This window comes from Moschus berezovskii, chromosome 5 (assembly GCF_049115385.1).
Source record: "Moschus berezovskii isolate FMDL1 chromosome 5, NW_MosBer_1.0, whole genome shotgun sequence".
In the NCBI taxonomy this organism is placed as follows: Eukaryota; Metazoa; Chordata; class Mammalia; order Artiodactyla; family Moschidae; genus Moschus; species Moschus berezovskii.
Genome location: NC_142464.1, coordinates 36,884,749 through 36,902,993, shown reverse-complemented (window position 1 = coordinate 36,902,993; position 18,245 = coordinate 36,884,749). Strand labels below are relative to the sequence as shown.

Here is an 18,245-nt window from a genome sequence, read left to right as displayed (position 1 = left end):
TGTATATTGTCACCCTGCTTATTTAACTTATATGCAGAGTACATCATGAGGAACGCTGGGCTGGAAGAAGCACAAACTGGAATCAAGATTGCTGGGAGAAATATCAATAACCTCAGATATGCAGATGACACTACCCTTATGGCAGAAACTGAAGAGGAACTCAAAAGCCCCTTGATGAAAGTGAAAGAGGAGAGTGAAAAGGTTGGCTTGAAGCTCAACATTCAGAAGACAAAGATCATGGCATCTGGTCCCATCACTTCATGGGAAATAGATGGAGAAGCAGTGGAAACAGTGTCAGACTTTGTTTTTTTGGGCTCCAAAATCACTGCAGATGCTGACTGCAGCCAGGAAATTAAAAGACACTTATTCCTTGGAAGGAAGGTTATGACGAGCCTAGATAGCATATTAAAAAGCAGAGACATTACTTTTCCAAGGTCCATCTAGTCAAGGCTATGGTTTTTCCCATGGTCATGTATGGATGTGAGAGTTGGACTGTGAAGAAAGCTGATCACCGAAGAATTGATGCTTTTGAACTGTGATGTTGGAGAAGACTCTTGAGAGTCCCTTGGACTGCAAGGAGATCCAACCAGTCTATTCTAAAGGAGATCAATCCTGGGTGTTCATTGGAAGGACTGATGCTAAAGCTGAAGCTCCAATACTTTGGCTACCTCATGCGGCGAGTTGACTCACTGGAAAAGGCTCTGATCCTGGGAAAGGTTGGGGGCGGGAGGAGAAGGGGACGACAGAGAATGAGATGGCTGGATGCCATCACCGACTCTGTGGACATGAGTTTGAGTGAACTCCGGGAGTTGGTGATGGACTGGGAGGCCTGGCGTGCTGTGATTCATGGGGTCGCGGAGAGTCGGACACGACTGAGCGACTGAACTGAACTGATACCTAAATGAATGAATGATATACCTAAGAGAATACCACAGAGAGATAAGAAAGCCTTCTTAAGTGAACAATGCAAAGAAATAGAGGAAAACAACAAAATGGGAAACAGTAGAGATCTCTTCAAGAGAATGAGAGAGTCCAAGGAAACATTTTATGCAAAAGAAAGAAAGTGAAGCCACTCAGTCATGTCCGACTCTTTGCAACCCCATGGACTGTAGCCGACCAGGCTCCTCTGTCCGTGGCATTTTCCAGGCAAGAGTACTGGAGTGGGTTGCCATTTCCTTCTCCAGAGGATCTTCCTGACACAGGGATCAAACCTGGGTCTCCCACATTGCAGGCAGACGCTTTACCATCTGAGCCACCAGGGAAGCCATTTCATGCAAAGATAGGCACAATAAAGGACAGAAATGGCAAGGACCTAACAGAAGAAAAAGAGATTTAGAAGAGGTGAAAAGAATACACAGAAGAACTATAAAAATGACCCAGATAACCACAATGGTGTGTTCACTCACCTAGAGCCAGATATGCTGCAGTGTGAAGTCAAGTGGAACTTAGGAAGCATTACTATGAACAAAGCTAGTGGAGGTGATGGAATTTCCAGCTGAGCTTTTTCAAATTCTAAAAGATAATGCTGTTAAAGTGCTGCACTCAATATGCCAGCAAGTTTGGAAAACTCAGCAGTGGTCACAGAGCTGGATAAGATCAGTTTTCATTCCAATCCCAAAGAAAGGCAATGCCAAAGAATGTTCAAACTGCCATACAATTGTACTCATTTCTCTGGCTAGCAAGGAAATACTCAATATACCTTAAGCTAGGCTTCAATGGTATATGAACCAAGAGCTTCCAAATGTGTAAGTAGGATTTAGAAAAGGCAGAGGAACCAGAGATCAAATTGCCAACATCTGTAGGATCACAGAAAAAGCAAGAGAATTCCAGAAAAACATCTACTTCTGCTTCATTTACTATGTTAAAGCCTTTGTGTGGATTACAACAAACTGGAAAATTCTTAAAGAGATGAGAATATCAGACTACTTTACCTGTCTCTTGAGAAAGTTATATGCAGGCCAAGAAGCAATAGTTAGAAAAGGACATGGAAGAACAGACTGATTCAAAATCAGGAAAGGAGTATATCAGGCTGTATATTGTCACCCTGCTTATTTAACTTCTATGCAGAGTACATCATGTGAAATGATGGGCTGGATTAATCACCAGCTGAAATCAAGGTTCCCAGGAAGAACATCAAGAACCTCAGATATGCAGATGATACCACTCTAATGGCAGAAAGTGAATTGAAGCTAAAGAGCCTCTTGATGAGGGTGAAAGAGAAGAGTGAAAAAGCTGGCTTTAAACTCAACATTCAGAAAACTAAGATCATAGCATCCAGTCCCATCACTTCATGGCAAATAGATGGGGGTAAAGGGGATACAGTGGCAAATTTTAATTTCTTAGGCTCCAAAATCAATGTGAATGGTGACTGTAGCCACGAAATTAAAAGATGCTTGCTCCTTGGAAGAAAAGCCATGACAAACCTGGACCACGTATTAAAAGGAAGGGACATCACTTTGCTGACTAAGGTCCATATAGTTAAAGCTATGGATTTTCCAGTAATCGTGTAGGGGTGTAAGAGTTGGACCATAATGAAGACTGAGCACTGAAGAACTGATGCTTTTGCGTTGTGGTGCTGGAGAAGACGCAAGAGCCCCTTGGACAGCAAGGAGATCAAACCAGTCGATCCTAAAGGAAATTAGTCCTAAATATTCACCAGAAGGACTAATGCTGAAGCTTCAATACTTTGGCCACCTGATGTGAAGAGCCAACTCACTGGAAAAGATCCTGACAGTGGGAAAGACTGAGGGCAAGAGGAGAAGGAAAACAGGAAGAGGTGGATGGATGGCATCAGTGACTCGATGGACCTGAGTTAGAGCAAACTCCAGGAGAGAGTGAAGGACAGGGAAGTCTGGCGTGTGGCAGTCCTTGGGGCTGGGAAGAGTCAGACACAGCTTAGCACCGGAACAACAACATGTCCAGATATATTAATTTCAGAGACCATGGTCCTAAAAATATGAAATGTAGGACACACTAGTTTTGAGGTGGTTTGAGGGAAGTGAATGAAAAGATGTGGCTAATGGGGCCAACCCAATGGAGGGCCAGCCTTCGTTGGCCCAGAAGAGGCAGGGATGAGGTGTTCTGGGTTCAGCAGGGTCACATCTGGCCATGGAGGGGACATCAGAGCATCAGGGCAGAAGCACCACGTGGCAGGATGAAATACAATCTTAACGGCCACCTTTGACTATCTTGTGACTGCACCGGAGAAACTGGGGGTCACACAATTATCAGCTAGCGTTCCGGGTTTCATTTTCAGTGTTTCTTTCGTCTTTCTCTTTCTTTTCACATAATATGATCTTTCCCAGAGTTACTGTGTTACAGCCTGGATTAGGGTATGTGATTACTGAAGTAATACAAAGACAACGCTCTTCCATGACAAATGACTACGTAAAGCATAGCACACATCATTTGGATCATATCGCATATGCATTTGTCATAAATTCAATTTACATGATTGAATGTATGATACATGAGACTGCCCATATTATATGCAAATAACTCCCCTTTTAGGTTCAGAGTTTTGTGTAAACCTCTTTATTAGGAAAGGACAGTCGGAACTGCACTCCTAGGACAGCGGGACAGCAATGACTAACATTGACACTGATGAATGTTCCTCCCTGTAGTGTTTTTAAACTTACCCCGATATAACCTTGCTCTCTATTAACTTCTGGTCTATTTATATTAGGATTTAAGCCTTTGCAAAAATGAAAGGCAAATACCAGTATTGTTTTAATCACCTGAAGAGAAGTCAAAGAGAAAAGCTGTGACATACCCAACTCAATCTTTTCAATAGATGTGACCTCTCTATTTGAGAACAGAACTGGTTCTAAACTATCCTCACAATTCTTAGCACCTTCATATCTTTACATTAACTCAGCTCCCACACTGCTCCCACTTGTCCTTCCAGCACACGAATGGGGCAAAAACAAAAAAACACCATCTGAAGGGTACATAAAAGAATTCTACCACCTCCCAGCAGCCTTGACTTTTACTCCAACAGTCACTGCCAGCATTCTAATCCAATATTAATGTTTCCATGTTGCGAAGTACAGCTTTTAAGTTTGAGGTGACCAGTTTTGCTTCCAGGTTTTAACAAAACTCAGGGAAATTGTCATAAAAGCTGCCAATTCAAAGAGGTGGGTGGGAAGATGAAAGAATGCATCAGGGCTAGGAAGACAGACTGACGTGGTGTTTCCTTTTCCTTCTTCCCCATCCACATGGACAATGTGACAAAAAGAATTAATATTCCCAGCATGTTCAGATCCAAACACTGGGCTGGTCTTTCTCTAACAGCTCTCCAAACTGTGTAGTTCCGACCCCCAAGAATGAGTGCTGCATTGGGCTTCCCCTCTCAGCTCCTTGTCCAACCCTCTGTGAGGATTTCTGCAATTCAGAAAGACTTCCCAGTCCACAGCAGTAACTCTAAGAAAATACCAAGTCTGGGGAGACCCACTTCCAGGCATCGCTTGCTAAGCTGGAGACATAGGTGGTGGAGAAGTTGGATTAAAGCCACAATAAGAAAGTAGAGTTCGTTTCCATCACAGCTCAAACTAGGTGAGAAGAGGTTGAAAGAAAAGGTCTGAAAAGTAAAGAACAGTAGCTGAGGGAGTGTCCCTTGGCCACAGGCGTTAGGTCACGGCAACCATGAAGGAGCGTGGTACTATCAGGAATTTGGGAAGACGGCAGAGGCTTGGAAGAAATGTGTGTAATCTCTGGAGTCAAGGAGAGAAGCAGAAGAGGACTGCGCAGAAGCAGGAGAGCTATAGCTTAGGGCAGATGTCTTGAGGGTATAATATACTCGATCAGAAATTTATAATTTTTTTTAGAGAAACTCAATAGCCTGGAAGCAGAACTGGAAGGCTTGTTCAGTGGAGGTCATCTGTAGCCATGGAAATTAGAAAAACCTGCAGCAGCTTTAGATGGCAAATGATTTCTGAGTGGAGGTGAGATCCGTGGAGATGTGGGGAAGAGCAGATGAATGTTTGGGGAGCAGGAGACCAGGGAAGGTTGAGGCAGGTCTCTGTTTCTTCAAAACAGAGAGCAGCTTACGTGCACCTTGTGGAAGAGAGACGCAAGGTCAGATGCTTCCACTGGTGGAGATCTTGGCTGGCGGAGACTGCAGTTCCTACTGTGGAGGAAGAACACCCACACTGGAGGGGAGGTAGTGAAGAATGATGGGATGTTCGTAGGATACAGTTGGGCAAAGGAACTGTGACTATGAGGTGACTCTGAATTTAAGAGGATGAGGGAATAAAAGGAGTGGAACGCGGCTGAGGCAGGCACTGCTAGGATCGAAATTCGTACTGAGGAACTGACTGGGGTAATGCGTCACGGAGTAACAGAATAAAGAATCACAAACAGAAAAGCCAGCCCAGCAGTAGATCAGCGCCCCAGAAATCGTCTGAGAAGTGCTGAAACTCTTCCTCGTGGCCTCTTGCTTAGTGAGGGGTGTGGTCCTTACCGTAGAGACCGCGGGAGACACATATTACTTGGGAGATCCAGTTACGGGTAATGTGAGCAGGTGAAGGTATGGGTGAGAAATTAATTTGAGGATATAGGAAAGCTTGCCCTCCGTAGAATTAAGGTGCCAGAAAGACCTCGGAAATTGTTTAGTACAGTGGTTTATAACCTCAGTCACACAGTATAACACCACAGGCAGTGGTCAAACAAAAACCAAACCCAGTATCTACACGGATCAGATCAGAACCTTCGGGCTGGAACCCGGAAACAAGTCCTTTTTTGAAAAGCCTCCCAACTGACTCCTATGTGTGCTGGATAGAGAAATACTACTTAGGATTTGGGATGAACACGGGTGAGGAGTGGGGTGGATCTCGAGGAGGAGGTATTTGGAGGGGTGACACGAAAGACAGTATTTACAGATAACAGCGATGAGAGGATCAGGGAGCCGGGAGGGAGGCTGGGGGGCAACACGGGCGGGCAAGGTGCCAAGAAGGCAGCATTTTGGTAATGAAGGGCCTTTCTGAGTTAATTGGCCCCAAGGTCCCACTTCGAGCGTGGGCATACGGCAATTTTGGCGGGACTGAGCTAACACTCTCCTCGGTGTGCTGGCTTACCCATAACTAGGGTTTTGGCATTTCTGCATTGTTTAAAGGCCATGAGGTGCAAGAAAGCCTTATTCATTATTTATGTTTCTTTCAGGCTAAGTGCTGGATACCCTGATGCTGAGAATTTATAAACGTCTATTTGGAAAGCACTGACCATAATATAAACTGCCCTTGGGTTGTTTTTACTTCTTAAACCTGTTTGTCAGTCTCTCTCAGTGTGGACCATTTGCATCTCTTCTCACTAATTATCATAATAAAAATTCTTTTATGAGATCTACATTTTTTTTTTTTGGCAAGGATTTGTGTATGTCTGTCGAGAAGAAAGGTCAAGGGTGCCTGAGTATGAAAATTACTTGTATGAAAATAAAATGTGTGTATCAGATATTTCAGATACGATGTAGATCTTCTATGGATGCTTTTTGCAATGATTTTTCTTTGAGTTACTAAAAAAAGTTGCCTTAATCAGACCCAGTGGATTGCCTACAGACACAGTTTTTCCGAAGAAGGATTTATGCGTAGGATGATTTCTATCCTGACTGCGCCTTGGAAGTATCACATTTACAAAGAATATAAAAGAAATAACCTCAAGCTTTACACAAGAGCTGTGTGTTCACATTATTTAACATCAGGAACTCCTACAGGCCAAACCATCAAAGACATCTCCAGGGACCAACTATGGTTCATCTCATGGATACAACCTGCAACACTCAGTTTTCGTGACCCGGATGTACTCTCTGGATGGAAGTTCCAGAAGGAAATACCCTGAATTTCAGAAAAAGTCTCTCTCCCCTGGGCTTCCTAGTCGCATCTTTGTCCCACCCCTCCACTCCCTCCTCTGCATGTTCCTCCTCTTGGAGCCCCTCTGTTGGCTGCCCCGCGTCTCCCGTGCAATGGCAGGGCTCCCCGTCCCTGTGCCCTGGGGTGTGGCTCTCTGAGCAGCCCACCTGAGGAGCAGAGAGTCCAGATGGCCACCAGCTGCCTGGGCATGAAGCCTGCTATTTCCACCTGATAGCTGTGCGACCGAGAGCAACTTACTTAACCTTTCTATGCCTTGGAGTGCACAGCCGTAAAATAGGGACAGTGGGGTCCCACAGGTTGTGAAGATTCAGTGGGTTAATAAAAGATACGCAGGGACTTCCCTGGTGGTCCACTGGCTAAGGCTCTGCGCTCCCAATGCAGGGGCCCTGGTTCCATCCCTGGTCAGGGAACTAGATGCCACATGCCACAACTAAGGGTTCACATGCTGCAACTAAAGACTGCATGCTGCAACTAGGACCTGGCGTAGCCAAATAAATAAAAAGCCATAAGAAAAGATACTTAGAATCTTGCGCAGCACATCGGAAATTCTCAGTAATGTTTCTTATCTTTATTTTCTCCCTCTACTCTCCCTTGATATTCTTCCCAATCATCATGGATGATAAACATCAATGCTGTATGGTTGGTTCCTCGGACTCTCAGGATCTGCTCTCATCAATGCTGTTTGGTTGGTTCCTCAGACTCTCAGGATCTGCTCTTGGCTGGGAGAGTCACACCTATATTTCTAACTGTTCACTGGGCATCTTGGTCCTGTGTCTAATCTGTGCTCCAAAGTGACCATATCATGACTCCAGAGCTACCCAGCCCCGACTCTGCTACTAATACTTAGAGGCAGACCTGACCTTCTGCTGCACCCGTTCAGGGTTCCTACTCACCAGGGACTGCAAGAGTCACTTATTGGGACCTTTCCTACCTGTTTCCCTTCTTCTCACTCCTCTGTCTTCACCCCAGCTCTATCACACTTTTCTTAACTTGACTCTATCTTCCCACTGACGTCAGACTAATATTCCTAATATACATTTACAGTCATGCCTATCTTCTATTTACATCTCTCCAGTGATTCTTCATTAACTCAAGAAACGGAATCTCCACGCCTCTCTCTGATCCTCAAGGTCCCTCCGAATAAGACGCCTATCTATCAATCTAGGCTTTCTGGAAATGAGATGCTGTGTAGAGTCTGTATTTACTGTTCCCTCTGTTTCTTCATGCTGTTCCCTTCACCCAGAATCTTGTGTTTTTTCCCCATTATTGATGGTCAAATCCTAGCTTCCTTTAGGGCCAATCTCAAATGTTAGCTCCTTTTCAGATTTCCTCAAAATAATATGATGGCCTTCCTTTTCCTGAATTCCCATAAAACTCTGCATTCACCTATGGCATGCACCACACTCTGGCTTGCCTCCAAGTCCTTGGCATACTTCTTTTCTCTCTCCTAGATCATAATGTCTTCGGAGGCACTCACAATATCCTTTAAAGCTTCAAATGGGAGAAAATGAATGGCAGTAATAGCACCAGGAATTAAGCCCATTTATTCTATAAAGCAGAAGCCTGTTGTCAAATGCTTACCCTCTTCCACACAGTCCTCATAAAAAGAACGGGAAAGCATATAATGAAGTAGCACACAAGAGGAACATAGAGTGCGAGCAGTTATGCCAGCTCCTTTTATAGGAGGAACACAGCTGAGATCAACGTGGAAGCAGGTCATTTACCATCCACGCGTCTCATTGCCAAATTCTTCCACTTCTAAATTTTTCATTAAAAGAAATCAAGGAAGGTAAACAAAAGTGGCCCTTGGGAGGCATCGGCAGAATGGAAACGGCATATTTAACAGCAGGGCCTCAGAGAAACGTCTAATTTGTTCTTGTAACCGCATCTTTGGGGGCCAAACACTTGTGTTCATGCACTTGGTGCACGCACACACACCCCCCATCTCTAGGTGCGAGGTGCGCGGACCAGGCTGGAGCCACGTACCTTCAGGGCATCCTGAGTGTCATCCAGGCAGTACACTCGGAGGCTGTACTCCAGCGAGGAGCAGCAGAGTGGCCCAAAGATGGCCAGTTTCAGGCGCTTTGCGGCTGCTTTGGTGGTCGACTGCCCGACCAGGGCGTAGGTGCCCAGGTTCTCGGAGAGGAGGTGGCAGGCCTCCGCGTCCAGCTGAATGTAGCAAGGGGTGGTGAAGTTTTCCTCGCCAACCACCACCACGTCCTGTGGGACAAGAAGGAAGGGGCAGTGGCTGAGCCTCTGATGGCCACGATGGTGGCCAATGGAGGTGCAGAGAGCAGGGCCTTTACACCTGAGTTTTGATTATTCCTTTTCCCGCTCTTTTTTCTTTCTCTGATTTTATTATACTTTTATTTCCATTCTTCATCATTCTCTCCCCTACTCTGTTTGCCTGATAACATACTTTATTTAGAAGATGTTCATTTAGCCTTTTTTGATCTTTCAATAATCTACATTCTGGGGTCTACCTAAAATTCCAAAAGAAATTTATGCTATCCTTTGAACTTCAGTATATTTGAGTTGATTATCTGTTTCTGACCATTTGCTTTAATCTCTAAATTGCTAATTTAATCCAAAAGTACTCTTTTAGTTTGATGTGATTTTAGCACGGTAGTTTTTCCCCTAAAAATCTAGGGGTTGGAAAACAATTTTTAAAAAATAATTAGGAAAATTATAGAATTATGCAATACCACTCATTTACTTCTCCCAAACTCACCTATCAATTACTTTTCCAACGTGACACAATGCTTTACCTCATAATCTGGGTTCGTGGACTTTGCTAAAAGCATAGTATGGCAAACTCTATGCATTTGACACATGTTATTTTTCATGTAAGTCTTTAAGCAGTCTAATCTTTCAGATTTTTAATATTTAGCAAGAAATAAAAACAAGTGGAACTGATAACTATATTAACTCAGTTTTGATTTAACCAAATGACTCCGGCCACAGAAATCATCTGAAAGACCAAGCACAGAATCCATAAAACAAGGATCACAGTTCCATGGTAGAAAGGTAACAGGGCTGTGTGAAGCAAACAGGGAAGAAGATAATAGGGAATGGCAGAGACTGCGGTGAAGCAGAGCACAAACCTCAGTGTCCACTTGCCTTCAGTCACCGCAGCCATGCAGGAATGGGCTCTCAGTACTTTAACTGTAAGCATTTTTGCTGTAGGCATTTTTGCCTGGTAATTACTGGGTGGTAAAGCCATTTTGCCATAAAAGGTGAAATAGTAAAAAATAAAAGAGACGTTAACAAAAATAATAAAACATGAAAACATGAATAACAAAAAGACTTTATTTTGAAATAAAAACTATTTTAAAACATTTGAAATGTGTGGGGATTCATGACAATGCTGTACAAATAACCTGTTTTTATTTTGAAGGTTATACATATGCCCTTGTCTTCAACATCCTTCATTCCTAGTATTAGACATATTTTTGCTTGTCCATGCATCCCCTTATTTGGCATTTCGCTTTTCTTTTGCAAAAATTTCTTCCTAATTAAGAGAAGTGTGTTTCCAAATACTAGGATGCATATTTATAACTGAGTTTTATATTATGTTGTAAACGTCTCTACACCGTTACTTGTTCTTGGTTTACATTCTCACCTGTCCCATGACAGATGTTGCAAAGTTCTATGAGCAAAGTGGGCTCAACTCTGTGCCTTTTCAGCCCTTGGCCTCTTTCAGATTTATGGAATATAAAAATGTGAGTACGTGCCAGTGGAGAGATGAAACCAAGCTGTCAACTTTGGTTTGAGGTTGACCAAAGAGATGACCAAACTGTCACACCAAACTGTCCACCGGTTATTTTATCTTTTACACCAAAATTGTCTTATGGCCAATTAGTCATGTGGCAAAAATGCTTGTGGAAATAAAGATGTCTATGTCAAAGATGCTTACAGTAAAAGTACAGTAAAAGTACCAGGTACAGCAGGAGTTCAGGGTTAGGGAGGATGCAGCCTTTAATTTTTCAAGAGAAGTTGGAAGTTCAGATTTTGTTTTTTGAAATCGTCCAACTTTTAATTCATTCAAATTTAAAAGAGAATTTCATGTGGGAGAAATGAAACTATGTGAGGGCACAACTCAGCTTCTGCATTAGGCTACTTAATCTCTGCAGAGGCAGCAACCAGGTTACTTTGCTTCCTACCGTATCTATGTGGGCCTGGCTCATGGTGAGCAAACGGTTATTTGTTAAAAACATGAACAAACGTTTCATCATAAATTGAGTCCCCAGAGCTTGTCACAGCTTTGAAAGTTGCCACCTTAGATGGCTATTTATTAGTTAGGTCTTGAAACACCATCTGAGCTACACCATGGCTTGTGTTTTAATAGCATTCATGAAATCATTTCTTCAGCTGAACCCATACCTAAAGATGAAACTCTAACTGAACTAAAAAGGAGAGAAAGGTACTCAGCACTTCTAGGCTTATTTCAGCTCCAAAAGGACACCTGGAAAGAAGCTGCTTTCTCCAGCAGGGCAAGGACAAGCCTTGAGTGTCATGCCTGATGGCATGTTACAGAAAGCTTCCTAGAAGAAATGGCAGAGGATGAAGATGCTCCCTGTTCCCGTCAAAAATATAATCACAGTGTTTTCATAAGGATTTCCCTCTTCTACTCTTCATAACTCTTTATTTTCCTCTTATTATTGTTACTGCTGCTGCTGCTGCTAAGTCACTTCAGTCGTGTCTGACTCTGTGCGACCCCATAGACGGAAGCCCACCAGGCTCCCCCTTCCCTGGGATTCTCCAGGCAAGAACACTGGAGTGGGTTGCCATTTCCTTCTCCAATGTGTGAAAGTGAAAAGTGAAAGTGAAGTCGCTCAGTCGTGTCCGACCCTTAGCGACCCCACGGACTGCAGCCTACCAGCCTCCTCCATCCATGGGATTGTCTAGGCAAGAGTACTGGAGTGGCTTGCCATTGCCTTCTCCGATTGCTATTATTACTCAAATCCCTGGTATTATGGTAATAGGTGGAGAATCATGCCAACAAAGTAGGATCCCTTGAGATTAAGACTTTGGTATGTTTCTGAGATAAATCATTTAAACTTAAATGGAAATGAAGTTAGACCTGGTCAAGTCCTGTCTTAACATTAAGTATAGCCCTAGACTTTAATCCAGGTCCTCTTGCAAGCAGTGATGCTCTCATGACCAAGAAGAGAGTATGTCCATAGAGAGGACATTCCAGATAATCCCAGGGATGGCCTGCTATGCTTCTATCTCTGCTATTATTTTTTCCTAAAATATTAGGAGTTGAGTCTTAATGTTATTTTTTTTCCTATAGTTTTCTTTCCCAAAAGAAAAGTACTGTATATAATCACAAAATACATACAACACGTGTTGTGTCCTGTGCTTAGTTGCTCAGCCATGTCCGACTCTTTGCAACCTTATGGACTGTAGCCCACCAGGCTCCTCTGTCCAAGGGGATTCTCCCATGGCAAGAATACTGGAGTGGGTTGCCATACCCTCCTCCAGAGGATCTTCCCAACCCAGGGATCGAGCCAAGACCTTCCGCATTGCAGGTGGATTCTTTACCATCTTAGCCACCAGAGAAGCCCACATACAACATGTATATTGGATAATTCTCTTGTAAAGACTACACAAATCACTTTTGTTTAAGGTATTAGGTATAAAATCTTCATAGTAAATATAACAGATTCTTTTGCATTTAATTTCAGGTTTAACTGCAGGGTTCTGATGGAAAGAGCAGGATCTGTTTAAGGCGCTGCTCTTAAGAAGTTCCAATGGCCACAGTTACAGACAGCCAAGGTGTTAAACATAGTCTTCATTGTATTGGAGCTTAGGATACACACTTCCTGCTTTCCTAGGTTAAATTCAGACCTATTTCCAGGACTTGTTGGCAAGTAAGTCCTAACATTTTCTGACCCAGGTGCAATGTTTCTCTACCTGAAAATTAAAACACACAGACACAGACAGACAGACAGACAGACAGACAGACAGACAGACACACACACACACACACACACACACACACACACACACACACACACACACACACACACACACACACACACACACACACACAGGCTTCCCTGGTGACTCAGATGGTAAAGAATCTGCCTACAACGTGGCAGACCTAGGTTCGATCCCTGGGTTTGGAAGATCTCCTGGAGAAGTGAATGGCTACCCACTCCAGTATTCTCGACAATTCCATGGACAGAGGGGTCTGGTCAGCTACAGTCTCTGGGATCACAAACAGTCAGACACAACTGAGTGATTAACACTTTCAGTTTCATATCTATATATATACTATGTGTATATATATATTCCTTCCCAAGATAGTGTGTATATTCAAAAGGGACTTACATAAGACTCTTAAATGCACTTTCCCTATGAGTTAGCTAATGACTGGCCATCATTTTCTTTCTGCTTACCAGTCAGTAGATAAAGCACTCAGGAGCCAGTGTCTGACTGTGTCTCCCCATCTCCCCTTCCCTCTCCCTTTTCCTTCCTCTCTCTCTCTCTCATTTTGAGTATAAGCTAAAATTCCACCCACGTTTTGCTTTAAAAATAAAAGCCTTCCCATGATTGCCTGTGCTTATCCGCAAAACTACACCTTTATCCCCACAGAGGCTCACCTCCCACTGTCCCTGTGCTGCCTGGTTCTTGAGCTGTATCTTCCAGTCCTCGGTGCTGGGATCTGCACAGTGATGCATAGTGAGGATGACGGGGCGGGTCAGCAGGGCTCCTGGAGGCCCACAGCTCACCACAGGGGTCAAGAGAGTCTGAGAGTCCTCCATGGGCGGCCTAGGAGCGGAGCAGAGATCACATGGTGACAGTTCTCTAGTATTTAGGTACTATGCACTCACTGAGATTTTAGATCTAAAGTTGCACAAATAGTTTCCTCTTGGAGGTTTTACTTTTGGAGGGTGGATGGTGGGTTGAGGCAGAATTAAGTATGAAGACATGCATTTCATACCAAGACTTTGATCTTGTAAGACTTGAGGTCTTTCTGATAATAGTGAATCTGCCTGCATCTCTTTGATCCTTTCCTTCAGACACAGGTCTGCCTTTGGTAATTTCCTCTAAATTCATGTACAGATACTTTCAGGATGGAATGAGATGGAACAGAGTCCTTATGAAGTTACATAAGCATTTTTTTCTGATAATACTTGCCAGTGGTTTCATCGAGTTTTAGATACTTTTGTGTTTTTATGACCTAACTTGAAAAACACTTCAAAAAAATCACTTTAGAATAAGGATACCCTAGAGCTAAACTTCTTCCAAATGACTTTCAGAAATAATTCAAGCTAGTATACCAGATTCATTTTTACAAATATGACCAAGGAAGAACAGAGAACTGTATTTCTATAGCAGTTTAAATGGATATTTCGCTACATGTATACTTCATACGTGGTGGCTCAGTGGTACAGAATCTGCCTACGATGCAGAAGACCCAGGTTTGATCCCTGGGTCAGGAAGATCCCCTGGAGAAGAAAATGGCAACCCATTACAGTATTCTTTCCTGGATAATCCCATGGACAGAGAAGCCTCGCAGGCTACAGACCATGGGATTGCAAAGAGATGGACACAACTGAGCCACTGGAGAATAATAATTCATACTCTGAGAATTTGGTTGGAATGAACTTCAGAGATCCAAATTCTTTATTGTAATTTTATGTTTCTTTTATCTTTTTAAATTGCCTTATTCTTTCCCTATTAAGACTGTAATTAACAGGTAATGAATAAATTAACTCAAGCTGTCAGTTGCTATGTGAGGACGGAGCTTCAAGGTGTTAAGTGGACTCCCCAAGCCTCACAACTAACAAGGACTCATGCTGGGACTAAAACCAATGCCTTTGCAAAAACGACACTCAAAACTATGCTGTCAGAATAGCCTGACTTAAGAAATCATGGGCTCACAGAATTTTAGAGGAGTAAGGACCCTCAGGGTCAACAAGCACAGAGCTTCTCTAACAACATGCTGACGTTTGGTTGGTAGTGAGGGGTCACCTCACCTATTCTCAACTCAAATTTACAAAAAATTCTTACTTGGAGTGAATACAGTGTGCCTTCCTGACACATCTCTCCACACATCCTCGACCTGCTTTCTCTCCACTTTGACATTAAAGAGCCTCTCAAACATTTAGAGATTTTTATATCTCTAAAAATCTTCTTCCAGACCAAACTTCCTCAATTTTTTCAACTTCAGCTAGAAAAGTATGGTTTCTAGATCTTTCTCCATAATTCCATCTTTCTTTTCAGAGAGATGTCCATGAGTTTCACTGTCTTCACTAGAGTGAGGCTTCGTGAAATCAATGTAAGACCATCTCCCCTTAGTGTCCACGCAAGAGTGGTTCCAAGGACTCCCCTGCAGACACCAAAATCCCTGAATGTTCAAGTTCCTTATATAAAAGGCACAGTATTATATTAAATGGCATAAAACTGTTATATAAAAATTATATAACTACTACAAAATTTCTTTAACCATTTATAACCAAAATTATACAACAATTACATAAAATGATATATAATCCATGCACACCCTCTCACATACCTTAAGTCATCTCTAGATTATTTATCATACCTAATACAATGTAAATGCTATGCAAATAGTTGCCAGTGTACTGAAAATTCAAGTTTTGCTTTTTGGAACTTCCTGGAAAAAATGTTTTTTTTTTCCCCCAAATATTATTGATCCAAAGTTGGCTGAATTGGTAGATACAGAACTCATGGATAGAGAGCTGACTGTACTTAAATATACAGTATAGCAGACTACTGCTTTCTCTGTTGTGGAATGACAGTGGAGCCTGCAGGGCTACAGTCTATGGGGTCGCAAGAGTCAGACATGACTTGGAGACTAAACTACCGTCACCATATAGTTATATCAATGCCTCACAAAATTGTTGCTTTAGATTATTCTCAATCAATTATTTATAAATATTATTTAGCAGACTTGAGTTAGATGGGAAGAGAGAGATAATATGGTTAAGCATGTCCTTTATAAAAGGAGGCAATGACGCCCTAAGAAGGTTAAGTAATTTGTTAAAGCTAACCACTCTGGGTACTCTTAACATGAAAGGCTCTTAGGCTGTCTGTGGTTATAGCAATGGCTTTTGAACCTATACAGAGAAATTTATATTTAGCCATCTAATTTTACTTTAATTGTTTTAGGAAATTTTTCAGGTCATCTATTTCTTAATGCTAGGTTTTTCCTCCATATATTGGCTACCTCTTCTAGTCTTTTATCTTCCATAAATTTGATGTAACTGCCATTTATGTTCTCATTCCAGTCATTGATAACATTGTAATATAAGAACAGGGTAAAGACAGAGACCTTTTCAAGGACACTACTTGAAACTTCTCTCTAGTCTGACATCAATACTTTGAGTTACTTAGTTCAGTCAAATATAAACCCATTAAAAATGTACACTGCCCAGTTCATATCTATTTCATTCACATGGATATTACAATGGTCATATCAAATTTCTTTACAAATTACATCAGCCACTTGAACTGGATTTTCCTCTAGTCTTTATCTATGATTAATATATTCAATACTATGTAACCTAGAAGTTAGCTTTTATCTGTGGCCTGCCCTCACTTAACACTCCATGAATGACAGTTTCTTTTTAATGCTGTTGGAAGACTACTCTCCCTGGATCTCTCATGTTTCTGCATGGTCCCAGTTGTCTTTTCAAGACAACTATATAGCAGTGCTTACCCTCTGCAGCAAATAATAGACATGTCCACTTCCCATTATAAAACACTCAGGCTCCCTAAACACAATGGTTTATTCCTGGAATGGAACCACTGAATGTATAGATGTCGTCTGTCTTTACATCACCCTTTCAGAACTGAGGCCTGGGAAACTGGCACAAAAATGGTAACACTTTGGATAGTGTTATTGCTGTGAGCACTTGGTCTGTCTCAGGAGTCTTGTGTCATTTATCAGCATCTACAAAACCGTGGCAGCCACCTTGATAGGTCACAATTGAGGTCAAATTTTAGAAATTCCTAAGTTCTTAGTGATTACTATCATCAGGTCTAAGAACTCAGTTAAAACTTAACATATTTCCCCTTAATAAAACTTGGCTATCTGTGCTTCCGATTTTAAAATTTCACTAGAATCCCTCAACCTATGGCTTTCCTTTCCTCCTACTTAGAAAAAAAATAGTTAAAAGTTATCTCTCTTTTTAGCCTTTTAATATCATCTCCATTCTCACTGAATAACAATAAAGTTTGATTAAATCTAAAGTTATCAAAGTACCTGGAAATTTATATTTGGAATTACAAGGTGGGTGGCAGCTTGAGAACTCATTACTGTCCCCTTTAGTTTTCATTTCCCCTGAACCCACTCTGTCCTCCTTTGTTCCAGTCTGAAATTCATTTTCTTAGGACGTGAGTGACATCTTGCTTTCACTGTGCCATAGTTGATAATCTTCCCTAAGCAGTAACCACATTCTTATTTAATTCTACTTTTCTTACTGGGCAAAAAAAAAAAAAAAGTCATGGCTGCATTTTCCTGAGCACTATTCTTACATTTAGTTACAAGTATACCTTGAGAATGCACATTAAACTTTTAAGGAAGGAGACTAGAGTGAAATCCATTTCAAGTGGTCCTTGCAGTAGAGCTGGGATTGGAAACAGCTGTCTCTCAGTCTGCTGTTAGCAGCCGGTGCTTGAGGAGGTGGAGGAGGAGGGGTTCTTCTCATCACTGAGCTGGAACAGAAGGGAGACCACTGCCTGCTGGGCTGGGGCGCTGTCAGACCTGCACTCCCCTGGCATGCAATATTGATGGGCACCGTTCTTGGAGGAGGGATAGCAAGGGAAGGAAGGGGCAGTAGGTGTCAAAAGAATTTATTAACCCAGTGAGATGCAAGAATGTAATGAATAGGGAAGTGGTGATGTGGAATTCATAACCGGGAATGAAAAACAAAGAAGAAATAATGATAAGAATCTTTGGGGTTTTTCCAAGATGAAAGAAATAGCACTGAAATTGGAAACACTTCCAAGCATACGTGGAAGGAGCCACTTAGGAAAGGTTAAGATTTAACTGTGTGAAACCAAAGGTCACAGCGTTTAAATCCACATTCCCTTTATTTACATAAAGGGAGGATATTAAAATACATAAAACAAAAATAGTAGAAAATAAGTTTTTAAAAATCTGCTTCATGTCTTTGCAGAGAAGGGCTTTACTCTGTTATGTCTCATGTGTTATCTAAGATATTTAAGCAAACTTTCTGTAAATATTAATTGCCGATGATACGGAAATGAATACAAAGCAAAAATTAGCTACAGAAATAGCAATTAAGTAGAAATCCAATAATTAACAAGGATTAAATTTTAAAAACTTTTCAGAGTCCAACAAAGATAATATCATGATAAATGTTGGATGGGTCTGAGCAC

The 18,245-nt window shown here is 42.0% G+C and overlaps 1 protein-coding gene across 1 annotated transcript in view; it reads right to left on the bottom strand.

Annotated features, from left to right (window-relative positions):
• UNC5C (unc-5 netrin receptor C) overlaps nt 1-18,245 on the bottom strand; it is a 436,405-nt gene that overhangs the window by 22,508 nt on the left and 395,652 nt on the right. Inside the window, exons 12-13 of the mRNA XM_055434976.2 lie at nt 13,475-13,643; nt 8,850-9,083 (exon numbers count right to left, since the gene is read on the bottom strand). Coding sequence (XP_055290951.1) covers nt 8,850-9,083; nt 13,475-13,643 — 403 coding nt within the window. The remainder of the gene's footprint in view (nt 1-8,849; nt 9,084-13,474; nt 13,644-18,245) is intronic.